At 34.7% G+C, this 14,238-nt stretch overlaps 1 protein-coding gene across 1 annotated transcript in view; it reads left to right on the top strand.

Moving 5' to 3' along the window:
* kl-2 (dynein heavy chain 2, axonemal kl-2) overlaps positions 1 to 14,238 on the top strand; it is a 1,174,416-nt gene that overhangs the window by 502,766 nt on the left and 657,412 nt on the right. Inside the window, exon 30 of the mRNA XM_090369487.1 lies at positions 415 to 707. Coding sequence (XP_090225613.1) covers positions 415 to 707 — 293 coding nt within the window. The remainder of the gene's footprint in view (positions 1 to 414; positions 708 to 14,238) is intronic.

Raw genomic sequence — 14,238 nt, 5'->3', positions numbered from 1 at the left:
CCCTGCATCCAGTTCCTTTGTGACCACATCATAGTATCCAATCAAATTGGTCAGGTAAGACTTTCTCTTAAAAAAACAATGCTGTGTCCGAGCTATAACTGAATTCTTGTCTAGATGATCCTGCAGTGCTTCTTTTACCAGTGCCTGGAACAGAAGTTAACTAACAGGTCTATAATTACTTGTGTTGTCCTTTGATCCTCCTTTTTTCCATATTTCAGTTTTGGTGGAAAAAAGATCTCAGTTTATGTTAATTAAATAGTAATTAGAGTAAAACATTTCCCTGTGCTGTTCAAAAAAAATTATGGTATTTGAATCTATTGTTTCTACTTATTTCTGGAATAAACTTGTATTGTCACCAATTCATGCCTATCTATCAAACCTGTCAAAAATTAAATCTTTGAATTTTCTTTTTAGGTAAAATTGCTGAAACGACTATCAGATGTGGTTAGAACTGATCTTAGTCAGTTAGGACGACTTAAAATTAGTGCTCTCATAACCATTGAAGTGCATTCACGTGATGTTATTGACCGTATGATAAAGGGAACGTGCAGAGATATTACAGATTTTGAATGGATTAGTCAACTTCGATTTTATTGGGATAGAGAGAAAGAAGACTGTCTTATACAACAAACAACAGCACAGTTTTGGTATAGTTATGAATATCTTGGAAATGCTCCCAGATTGGTAATAACACCCTTAACTGATAGGTATGTAGTATTTTGTAATATTATTTCTTATTGATCTAATACAGTACAGAGTGTTTATTAATTAAAAGTTCTCCACTTTGGTGGAAACCCATGAATTGCCCAGGTGTGAATTTTGGAATAGTACTGCAAATGACAGATCATGCTTTATTCTGTTACTCAAACAATTATACTGCTTTGGCTTTGATTCAAGAATACTACTCCTGAAATAAAGCTTCTTATTATTGTTTATATAAACTTAAGGATATGATCTCTTTCTTAAAATGGATGATTCAAAGTGATAAATAAATTGAAAGAAACAGTCACTTTGTTTGTTTGTAGCTCTGGGCAGAGGATAGCATCCAGTTGCTAACAAAATCACTGTTACTATGGCCATTTGCACAATAAGAAATGTGAAAGTGTTCTCTAGTGTCAAAGCAGCATTGAACAACTAGACAGTTCATGAGTAACAGTCTAAAAGTGTTTAACAACTGCAGTGGTTTCTTTAGAACATTTATGTGCTGAACTTGTTAACTCTATATAATTGCCAACAATGCTTTGCCGTAGGATCTCTAGCTGTGATGTTAGAAATTATGACATTCATTTCTGGTTAAGTGGTGGTGTGACTATCCATATTTTATGGGTATAAGAAACAGTTTCCATGATTTATTAACAAAGTTCTTCTCCAATGCACATAAGCCTTTTAAGCACATAGTCCTAAAACACCTGTTATTATGGTGAATGTTAATATGATCTGTTGATGCCATATGACTCCTATCCTGAGAGAGAGAGAGAGAGAGAGAGAGAGAGAGAGAGAGAGGATATACAATTTTATATACAGATTATACATTTTTATGTGTTTTATATAAACAATTGCATCAGGCCATGTTTGGCAATAACCATATAATTTAGTATTAATAGTGGAAAATGATGCAAGAAACAAGTTTAAAAGGCATCAGACAAATAAGACCAAAATTTTTCCATTTCACCTATCAATCCCTCTAGTAGTTTGTCTAGTTCAGAATTTATTCAAACTGTCCACTTTCCATAACAATGGAGGGAAGCTAGTTCCAGAAATCAACCACACTCTAGGCAAATCTCTGCACATCGGTTCTGCAACTGTCTTTCCTCAATTTGAATTTATACCCCCTCAAGTGCGTAATCTGAGCAAGAGGAAGAATCCCATCAGCATTGAGCTTGCTCAAACCATCCAAAGCCTAAAACACATCAGTCAAATTCTCACAGGTGCCTAGTCTCCCCCCAGGTCTTTTTCATTCTCCGCTACCCTAAATATAGTACCATACAGTTGGTACGTTACTATGGAGTTACTGCTACCTCATATGCAGAACTTTGCATTTGTCAATGTTAAAGTTGCCACTTCTCAGCCCATCTGCCTAACTTTTCTACATTCTGTTGCAGTAGCATTCTGTCTTTACTGTCATTAACAACTCTGCCAACCTTTGTATCATCTGCAAACGTGGACATTGAGCCTTCATCAATATCATTGATAAATATAGAAAACAATAGTGGGATCAACACTGAACCCTGGGGGACTCCAATAATAACATTTGTCTGTGAAGAGCACTGCCCATTCATTAATTACCACTCTCTGTCTTCTCCCACTCAACTATCCCTTTATTGATAGCAGCAACTTGCCCTTAATGCCAAACTGCTCCAATTTGTACAGCAGTCTTTTATGGGCAACAATATTTTCAAAAGCCTTCCAGAAATCCAAGTATATGAATTGGAATTATTTTTTGAATCCAGTTCCTTTGTGACCACATCTTAGTATCCAATCAAATTGGTAGGATAAGATTTCCCCTCAACAAACCCATGCTGTGTCTGAACTGTTAACTGTAGTCTTGTCTTGTCTACATGATCCTGAATTACTTCTTTAACCAGTGACTCCATTATTTTCCCTGGAACAGAAGTTAAATTAGCAGGTCTGTAATTACTCATGTCACCCTTTGATCCCTCTTTATGAATTGGGGATACATTTGTGCTTCTCTTGTTGGTGGGAATCCCTCCTGAAAACAAGGATGCTTTCATAATTATGGTAAGGCTTTGCTTACTTCCTTTGCTGCCTCCCTCAATATAATTAGATAGGTATCATCCACTCCAGGTGCCTTTCTTTTATTTAATTTCAACATTTTCTTCTGCACTTTGCTCTCAGTTATTACAAACTCATTTATCTCCCTATTAGAGTTTGATTAACTTCTGGCCTTCTCTACAGAATTCCTCGTGTGAACGTAGTTCCAAAATACTCATTCAGTTCATCAGCTATCTGAGCTGGCTCATCAACACTCGAACCGTCGATGTCATTAACCAATCTCATTCATCTCCTTCGTTCTACTGTTAATATTAGTAATGAGGTCTTTGCTGTTTTTCTTTGCATTCTTTGCCAGAAACTTCTCATAATCTGCCTTAGTTTTCCAAACCGCCTTTGTGACTTTATTACAGACTAATTTATATCTACCATAGGCTTCTGTGTCACCTAATAATTTATATGCAGCCCATGCATTTTTTCTTCTCTTCCATGAGTCTGATTAGTTCATCTGATATCCACTTAGGCCTAAATCTTGACTAATATGTCTTATTTGGTATGAAAAACCTAGTATCTTCCCTTGATTAATTCCTCGATAATTGCTCAAAATTAATTCCTCTAAATTCCAATTTAGAATTTGCTGTTTGTAACATCATCAGTTGTTTCAATTGTATAGAATTTAAAAACTATCTGAAACCACTGAATTTAACTTTATGAAAGGAACACCCTTTCTTTTAGCTCTGATGATAGTTACATCCTTAAGTAAATCCCAAATCATACATTCTGATCACTGCCACCTAGTGGATCCTTTGTTTGCAGATTCATAAAGCAGGAAAAATCACTACTGATAATCAGATCAAGAGTATTACTCCCTCTGATTACCTCTAGAACATGCTGCTGTAGAAAACAGTCATCCAATAAAACCACAAAAATCTTACTATTGTGCGAGTTACCCATCCTCAAGTTCCTGTTAATATCTGGAAAGTTAAAATGTCCCATAACACATTCTGATATACTGGCCCACTCTGTTTCTTTGTACATTTGTTCATTGTACTCATCAGAGTCATTAGGCCTATAACACACTTCTACTCTCAATTTTCTTTCCCACTGCTTATGTCACACCAAACTGACTCAACACTGCACTGTCCACCCATGTTACTAAATGCACTGGCTTAGATTTTATGTGCTTCTTAACTAAGAACACTTCTATCCTGTCTGCCCTTTCTGTACATATTGTACTCCCTATATTCAAATTTTGAATTCCTTATATCTGTGTGACACCATATCTGTGATATCCCAACACTGTCCACATTTGATGTCTTGACCAGCAATTTTGCTCCTGGTATTGGTTGTACATGCAAATATATATTCACCTGTTCTTACTCTTAGTTACCCTAACACAGCCTACACATTTACTTGTTCCCTGATGACTCCCACAGTCCTTGAAATCCCTGACACTTTACTTTCCAGGCTGCTGCTCATTCCAATAGATCACTTTCACTTTCTGCCTGCAGCTATTGCTGATCTATTAATCTGTATCCCCCCCCCAACCTAACAGTTTTCTGACCCAACTCAAGCATAAACTTTGTAGCATCAGCAAATATTCTTGTACCCTTTCTATTTCAGTGTATAGAAAGTCCCCTGTAGAAGTAGTCTCTCCTGTTAACAAGCACAGACCACTCTGAGAAAAATTATATCCCTTGAGCCTTGCACAGTCTCTCCAGGGCTGGAGATTGATTGACAAGCCTCTCATCATATATTCCCTCCTATTGTTTCTTTGCAGAACTGTAGACACTTTCAAATTTAACCCTAACTCATGACTTTTTTCCAACATAGACCTGTACCTATTAAGTAAGTTTGCAGATCTCCTACTCTTAATGTCTTTAATGTCAACGTGTATAACAGTATCACCTTTTATGCCCATAAAAGATAATATCTGCTCTATAACATCATCAACTTTTTCCTCCAGCAGGCATACTCTGATCCTATTCCATGTATTCTTTTTGCACAATATATTTCCCGTTTCGTTGATAACAGAGTCATCGACAACAACTAGTTTCTGTTAGACCAGCACATTCTGCCTTGGGCATTGCTACTGTATTATCTGATGATCAAGTGCAAGCTCTGGCATTAATGTGGGCAGCTGAGAGCTTGATGAGCCACCAATTTAAATCTTTCCAAGGCATTCACCTTTTCCTTCAAGGTATCATAAAGGCTCATGAGAATGCTGAGTTAGCATTAGTAGAAATGCTATTGATACAAGAAATGATACAAGAAAGCAAGCTTATATACCATTAGTGAAAAAAAAAAAAAAAAACCTTCCCATTTCACCCACCCTCTCCAAAAGTTTGTCCAGTTCATCCTTGAATTTATAAAAGCTGTCAACTTCCACAATGAGAGATGAAAGTTTGTTCCAGCAATCAACCACCCGCTGGCTAAAGGAAAATTTCCACACATCTATTCTACAACTGTCTTTCCTCAATTTGAATTTAGGCCCCTCAGGTGCAGAATCTGAGCAAGAGGAAGGATCTCATCAGCATTGAGCTTGCTCCAACCTTTCAAGAGGTCACTGAGGTCACCTTGCAGTGCCTAGTCTCCAGACACTGCAATTTGCAGAACTTAAACATATCTTAAGTTCCCTTTGTAACAGCAACCCTTTGTTCTACTCACTAATCTCTTTTCTCTTCTCTGTACTCTTTCTAGTAGCTCAACATTTTTCCTAAAATGAAGCCTCCAGGCATGTATGCAGTACTCAAAATGTGGCCTGACCATTGCCTTATACACAGGGATAATCACCTTATCCCTGCTAGCAAAATTCCTATATATCATTGACAAAACCCCATGACCTGCTCTGGCTACCTGTCTGCACTGCTCAGAAAACTTCATATCTGATTGCACAATTACCCCCAGGTCTTTTTCATTTTCCACTATCCTGAGTGTAGTACCGCACAGTTGGTATGTTACTCTGGGGTTACTGCCACCGCTATCCAGTACAGTCGGCCCTCGATTTAATGGACTAATTGGGGGAAGGGGTGTCTGCTATTGTCTAAAGTCTGTTAAATCGAATGTATTTTAAAAACATATATTAATAATGAACTTACAATGTACAGGATGTATTAAAATGTATAAGTATGAATAAAATGTTATTGTTATTTGCATTGAGTAATTTATACTGAAACATCTGTTAAAAATATAAAAATAAATTTACAATAGGAACCAAACTTTATTTTAATTAAACACCTCAAAAACTATATAATGTAACTAATAGACTGTTTCCACTAATTTTTTTCTCCCTTGAAGCTCACACAAAGTTGTTTTCAATGTGAACATTAGTTTTTTCATTTAAATCCATTTTAGAGGGAAAAAATACTTTAAAAATTCTTAAAACTGTATGAATAAAAAACATACAAAAAAACATTAAAAAAAGATGCACAATATTCAATATTAATATTAACTTAATTGAAAGAATCATAATTTTCAGAGTCAGAAACAACTGTCATATGGAAGCAGAGGTGTTAATTCCTTGCTGGTAGAGGGTTCTGGTGAAACAGGTCCAGTTGATGAAGTGGTTTTGAAGAAATCATCAAGCTTCAGTTGCCTTACACCTTGGTGCTGCTTCCTTATTATTGTAGATCGAAATTCTCTAAAATGTTAATAATAAGAAAGCACATCAGGGTCTGATGATGATTCAATATAATGTATGATGTCATCCATATGTTGTCTTATAACAGACAATTTAGGATAAAGTGCAACTGATTTTTCGTCTTTATCATCATTCTCTCTGAAGATCATTTTTCCCAATCTCTCCCTCACAAAAAATTTGATAGTCTGGATCACCTTCATCATTTTCGAGCCACTGTTCCAAAATGTAACATTCTCAGTTGCATTTTTGTTGCTGGCCCTCAGAAGAGTGTCCTGAAAATTAGATGCCTCAACTCCCTCAAAGTCCATTTCAGATTCTACATCATACAAAGCTTCTGGCCTCCACATTCCTACAGAGTTGTTTCTCTATTTTCCTCTCACTCTTTAAATCAAGAACCCACAAAGACCTCCTCCTCCTTGGCAATATCACATCTCATTTTTCAGCACGAGACATGACATTGCAAACATCAAATAAGCAGTACATTTCATAAAGCTGTGATTCAGAGGACAATTGCTTCTATTCTCCATCAAACCACAGAACTCCAAGTATCTTGAGACTTTTACTTTGCTGCTCTGGTCTGAGGCATGATTTCAGTTCAGATTCAATATATTTAAAAATATTACCTAAACTTTTATTCTAATGCAGTAATAACACTATGCACCAGTTGTGGTATGAAGTTTATGTTATTGAATAAAGAAATATTGAAATGTCTGGTTTACGGTTTATGTATTTCACATATCCTACCAAGTTTATGTAATATGTATTTCTTACCTCCTATCCAGTTATATGTATTACGCTATACCGTTACATTTGTAAATTCTAAGTAGTTATAATAGATAATAAATTTATCTATCTATTGGCAACCTATGTTATTCGACCTCTCAAGCTATTTGTGATATTTTATGTACACTAAATCACTGATACTAAAAGCTCTGTGTTACGGACTACGTGATAAAGTCAGGTTATTAAAACATGTATGTAGTGCTGTATAAATTTTAGTTTATAAATGTCTTCTAATACTGATTACAGCACTACAAAGCTGCATAGAGATCTCCAAGTATCTCCTATAGTGGCAGCAAAATTTAAATGTTCTTATCAATATACACAAAGCCAGCAGAAGTCAACTGTGGTTTTTTTAAGCAAATACAAGGGCCAAGTAAAGAACAAATACACCAAATTAATCAGGGAATTATAAATAAATACTGCACTAATTTTAAATCAAAAGTTTGTGAAAAACAATAATTTCAAATCAATAAATAAAGTTCCACTTAGCTGGCTCCAGCAAAAACATCTAGTGAGTTAGCCTCCTTGGTGTGACTAGTCTTTTACATTGTTAAATGTATAGTTTGATATTGAGTTTATGCTAATACCTTTATGCTTATAAAGTTATAAGTTAATTGCAATAGCCAATAAAATTATTAAAGCCAACCTACATGATTCGATCTTTTGAGATATCTATTTACCACAATTAGGGCAGTAGAATTTCCCTGCCATGCACTACAGTACAAAGATGCATGATACAATATGCACGCTAAATCATTCCTTAATACACATAAAGGTTCTATGTGTATTAAGTACTAACTTACAAAATCTCTAACTAAATTTCAAAATAAAGTAACAAAAGTGACTAGGACTATAAAGCTACAGTAAGCAGCAGTTATAGTGATCACTGGTGGTTAGAATCAGCTGCTTTATAGAATCAAATTTTGAAGAACCGATTCAAATCAGTAAAATGCACTAAACTTGCATCGTTTATTAGAATTGCATGTTCAGTTATAAGAATGAAATATGAATGCCTCTGTGATATTTTTCTAAAACACATTTCTGGAGGTCACTTTTATAGAGGTACAACCGTAAAACAGTAAAAACAATTTTCAGTTTCTGGGTTTATTGGACTTTTCTGTTAATGCAATAAATGGGTAGTAAACTCGATCTTATTGCATTTGTGATAATACCGATAGCTGGAATTCTGTGTTTTCACGTTATTATGGTGAAATGTGTTTCCCCTTCACTGAAATCTGCTCTTCATTTCTATATCTAAACTTCGTTTCACTTGCGTGTGTCATGTTAGTTCCAATTTGTGTGTGCTGTGTGCTTTGTTATTGATTGACACTTATCTTTTTTACTGTGTTTTAAATTTTATTACCCAAAAAAAAAAAAAAAAAGTCAATGAACAGAAAGAGTGAATTTGAATGTAAAAGATAAGTTACAAATTATAGAAACGTATGATAAATTAAATTAAACTGAGGAGTGCCTCAGTTATCTTTATAAAAATTAATAAAATCACTTCACACATTAACACTAATGTGATTAATGAAACCAGAAAAAGAAAGTATGAAAGGAAATGCCAAACAGTAGATGAAGCTCTGTTCATTTGGTTCAAACAGGCCAGCTCGTTTAATGCAGCAATTAATCACAGCATTCTTCTTCAAAAAACTGATTTTGCTGAAAAAATACACGAAGAGTTTAAGGTGACAGATGGATGGCTGACAAGATGGAAGGAGAGGTATGATATTGTTTAGAAAAATCTTCACAGAGAAAAACAGGATTCCAATGGTTCTGCAGCTAACACCTGGTTGAAAACCTCTTGGCAAACTGTGTCAAGCACTTATAATCCTGAAAACATTTTTAATACAGATGAAACAGGGTTGTACTACAGGGCTACCCCAGGCCATTGCATGATTTTTAAAAATTCTGCATCTGCAGGAAAGAGGATCAAATTACAGTTCTTTTAACATGCAACATGACAGGAACAATCAAGGTGGAGCCATTAGTTATAGGCAAGAGTAAGTCGGCCTAGATGTTTTAAAGGAGTAAAACAGCTGGCTGTTGAATATGCCAATAATGCCACCACTTGGATGACAGCTTCTTTATTTGAAGATTAACTTTGTAAATGGGATATGCAATTGGATAAGAAAACCAAAAAAAATTGTATTGGTTTTGGACAACTGCCCAGCTCATCCAAAGTTGACTTTCAAAAACATTGAACTAGTTTTTCTACCTTCGAATACCACATCACTGATTTAATCTCTCGACCAGGAAATAATAAAAACCTTTAAGACATTTTATAGATCGGATATGAGGAAAAGAATCATCCAGTCTGTAGATGAAGACTTAAGTACATCATCTGATATCGCAAAGCATATAGCTGCTCTAGATGTATTTTATAGACAATGAGTATCTGGAACGAAGTTTCTGAAACCTGCATTATCAAATGTTTAAAAAAATGTGGATTAATTATTCATGATGGTCAACTGAGTCATGATACTGATCACGTTGAAAAGCATGAAGACATGGTTGAACAGGAGTTCAACCATGTCTTCATGGTTGAACGATATCAGATGATGTTCTTAAGTCTTCATCTACAGACTGGATGATTCTTTGCCTCATATCCGATCTATAAATTAATAAGGCCCGATTGGATGGACATAAATGGTGATAAAAGCTTTCAAAAGATTGGACTGGTCACAGAAAGGAGTCAATGTGAATGGAGAATATATATAAACCATTTATGATTTGCAGATGACATTGTGATCATAAGCCATGATCCCAAAGAATTATAGGAAAATCTTAATTGGTTATACAGAGTTATTCAGTACATCACAGACTATTACTCACTGTTTCTAAGTGCTACAAACTAAAGGTTATAAAGATATATGCACCAACATCGAGCCACGATGATGAAGAGGTTGAAGAAATGTACACCAAAATTGAGATTTCCAGATGAACAGAAAGCATGGGAGACTTATGATAAGACAAAACAGTGCAAAAAAGGGAAACTATAGGAAATTTTGGAATTGGTGAAAGAGGCGAAAGATTGTGGAATTTGCAGAATCTTGAGAAATGTCAGTAATGAACACTTTTTCAAGAAAAGGGTAAACAGAAAGTGGACATGGAAGAGCCCAAATGGATTAACAACTAATGAAATCAACTTCATCCTCACTAACAGAAGATATATTGTGAACAATGTTACTGTCCTGAACAAGGTAAATGTTGAAGTGATCACAGAATGGTAAGATGCACACTTGATATAAATGTAAGAAAAGAAAGGGAAAAACTGACTCGTGTAAATAATATGGTCTTTCAGTTAACAAAAAAGGAGAAAAAGTAGTATGTTCTGTAACTTAAGAACAAGTTTGGGCTTCTGCAGACCTTTCAGAACCAAGACATTGATGAAGAATACAACAACTTTCTGAAATTAATAAGGCCTGAGAAACCTATAGGTAAAAAGCAATCCAAAGAAGAAAATATTAGTCAAGAAACACTTGTCACGATGAACTGAAGAAGCAAGATAAACACTGACAAGGATGAAGTTGAGTATTCTGAGTTATGTAAAGCCATTAGAAAGAGACTCAGAGAGGACATAAGATCTAACACAAGAAAAGTAGAACAAGCATTAAGGGAAAACAAAGAACTTAAATCAGCAGCCATGAGCAGTAATAGAGAAAGACAAATGATACTAAAACTGAAAAATACCGATGGTGTACTTATAAATAGCAGAAGACTACTATAGAGAATTATACAAGAAGCAAGGGAATGATGCCAGCAGTGGGGAAGATGGATCGCAAAATAGTAACACATACGACATATCCGATAGCCTTCCTGATGAGGTAGAACATGCATTGAAGAAAATTAAGAATCAGAAAGTCCCAGGTGAAGGATGAAATTACTGTAGCATTGTTAAAATTGGGAGGAAGAGATATAACACAGAAGCTGGCAAGACTCTTCACAAAATACATTAAGAGAGCTCTGACACCTAAGGAGTGGAATAATGCAATCATAATTTTGCTGCATAAGAAAGAAGATAAATCAAAAATTGGAAATTATAGACCAATTAGCTTGTTGTCCCACATCTATAAGTTGTTCACAAGGGTCATTACTAACAGATTAGAAAGAATACTTGATGAGAATCAACTGAAAGAGCAAGCTGGTTTTAGAACAGGATTCTCAACTATGGATTACCTTCACGTAATATCGCAGCTAATGGAGAAAGCAAATGAATATAAAACACCATTATGCCTGGCATTTGTGGATTATGAAAGGCATTTGACTCCATACAGCATAAGGCAATGTTTCGGGCACTGGAAAGACATGGCATAGATACCTCATATATTATGATTTTGAAGAAAATGTATGAGAATGCTACCTCCTTTATTAGACTAGACAAAGACAGTATCAAATTTCAAATTGAGAAAGGAGTTTGACAAGAAGACACAATATCTCCTAATTGTTTACCGCTGCCCTTGAGGAAGCTTTTAGAAGATTGCATTGATTGCAGAAAGGATTCAATACGAATGGAGAGTACCTAAACCATTTACAATTTGCAGTGACATTGTGATCATAAGCCACAATCCCAAAGGTTAGAGGAAAATCTTAATCAGTTATGCAGAGTTAGTAAGAATTTTGGACTAAAGATGAATATGGCTAAAACAAAAGTAATTATGAACAGGTATGCCACAGAAAGGGATATAATCATTGAAGGAGCAGTAATTGAAAAGGCAGATTCATATACTTACCCGGGACAGGTCATTAGCTATAATAATGATAAATGGCTTGAAGTCAAGAGAAGAATAAATCTCAAATGGATAGCATTCAGGAAATATAGTCACATACTGAGGTGCAATATCCCAATTTGTCTGAAACATAAAAAAATTAACCAGTGTATACTTCAATAACTTGACTTATTTAAGTAAGTCAAGTTATTGAAGGAAGAGAACCTGAAACTACACAGCAAAGAATGGAAGAGAAGCTGAAACTACACAGCAAAGAATGGAAGAGAAACTGAAACTACACAGCAAAGAATGGAACAAACTGTATTATGAATCAGACTATTGGATAAGAAGAGAAACACATGGATTAGGCAGCAAACTCAAGTAAAGGACATTCTTATCAAAACTAAAGAACTAAAATTTTCTTGGGCACAACACAGCTCAAAGACATGATGACAGAAAACTTGGAAGACAACAATGGAGATGGACAGATGAAATTCAAGAGTTCGTGGGCAGTAAATGGATGGCCATTGCACAAAACAGAAGGAACTGGAAAGTTGCAGGAGAGGCCTTCATTCTGCAATGAATTTAAAATGGCTGATAATGATGATGAAATGGTGACTTACAAGTTACTACAGCTTTAACAGATGGAGCAATTGTCAAGTCTGTTACTGATAATTTCGCCAAGGAGGAGAGGAGGAGGAAAATGAAGATGAACCCGAACAAATTCCAATTACAAAACGGCAAACTCGTGAAGCTATAGCATCCTAAAAAAAAGAGAGCATTAGAAGAAACTGGTGCAAGTGATTGTGAATATAGACTGTTATACAATATTGAAAATTCTATAGATTTTGTAGATAATTAAAAGCAATCTAAATTAAGCAACTATTTTAAATTATAATCATATTACAAAGTTTTATGTTTAAGATGTCACTTTGCTATGTAAGTAAGTACAAATTTATTTTTATTTCGATAACCTGTGGATAATATTCTTCCAATTTTCACATATCATTTAATTGGTAATAAAGTGTAAATTTGTGCTTTATATCTTTATAGCCTCTGGATAATATTTGTTGATTTTTGCTTATTAGGATCGCCATTTATTAGAATCAAAATTCAATTTTCAAACATGATCACTATAACTGGAGCATACTGTATTTATAGAATATGATTTAATATGGTAATTAGGTCAGTAAAATGGCAAAATTTTTCAAGAGCTTATTCATTCCCAGCAGCTCAAAATTCTTCAACTAATATGTGGATGCTTTTGACTAATTTCCCAGCATTTTGCTAATGCTTGGCTATATTGGTCACTGGTTCTTAATCCAATTATGGGGGCTGTCTCAAAGACAGGATTTATCAAGGTAATATTCAGTTTCTGGCAGATTTGAAAGAAAACATAAGGCACATTATGAACATTACCCATAATACACTTCAGGCAAGAATTTGACCATTTTGTATGCTTCCAGCACATTTTTTTGTAGAAATGGTTATCATATATTGAGCAACTTTATTTTCATAACCTGTAGCTTCCTTATACTGTACTGTAACTTGATCAAATAAATTGCTCTATATCAATTTGTATTGTATTTACAAGAATGGAAGTTAATGTACTTCAAAATAGGCTTCAATAGCATGTACACTTATCACTTATTCCACTGTTCCTTCTAATTATTCAAAATACATTTTTAACTTGGTTTTTTGAAATATTCCAAAATCTGTGCCCTTGAGTATAGCATAATAATTTTCACTTCTAATTTTTTGCCTTTCAACTTTTTTTTTTTTTGCTGTGATGACACAGATCACAGCAATAAATTGCGATATAAGTTAAAATGGCCTACCATGTGCCGTAACAAATACCTGCCTTTTCAACCATTTCATAGTAGTCAATCTTTTATCATTTCACATTAAATTACATACTTCTCTGACTGGTTCATAATTTCTACTGGCTGAGGGATGTTCAGAATATATGTTGGGTTCAGTGATTAGCCCCACTTTAAAACAATGGAATCAATCACTTATAAACTCCTACATGGCTCATATTATATCTCCAAATGCCATTTGCATCAGTTTTTGTCTTTTCAGTTTTCATGCACACACACACCATATTAAGTTATGTCTGAGAGACATAATTTAATATGGTTCATCACAAAAACTTTGTTTGAATGGCTGAAACAGTGGTACGAGTTGTAAATATTTCTGGGTGTGCAGTAACATGTTAGATGATGTGTATTTATTATAATAGGGTGCCCTGCATGATGCAAGTTATCAGTTGGAGATCTGAATTCAGTTTTGTTACTTTTTTTTTTTATTCCTCAATCATCTGTATTCTCGTATACTGGATGTCCAAAATTAAATTTTGCATATTTTGACTTACCT

The sequence above is a fragment of the Mastigoproctus giganteus genome, chromosome 1 (assembly GCF_048544385.1).
Source record: "Mastigoproctus giganteus isolate SK-2022 chromosome 1, ASM4854438v1, whole genome shotgun sequence".
NCBI lineage: Eukaryota > Metazoa > Arthropoda > Arachnida > Uropygi > Thelyphonidae > Mastigoproctus > Mastigoproctus giganteus.
The sequence above is the reverse complement of the archived record's forward strand: the minus strand, read 5'-3'. Positions and strand labels throughout refer to the sequence as shown.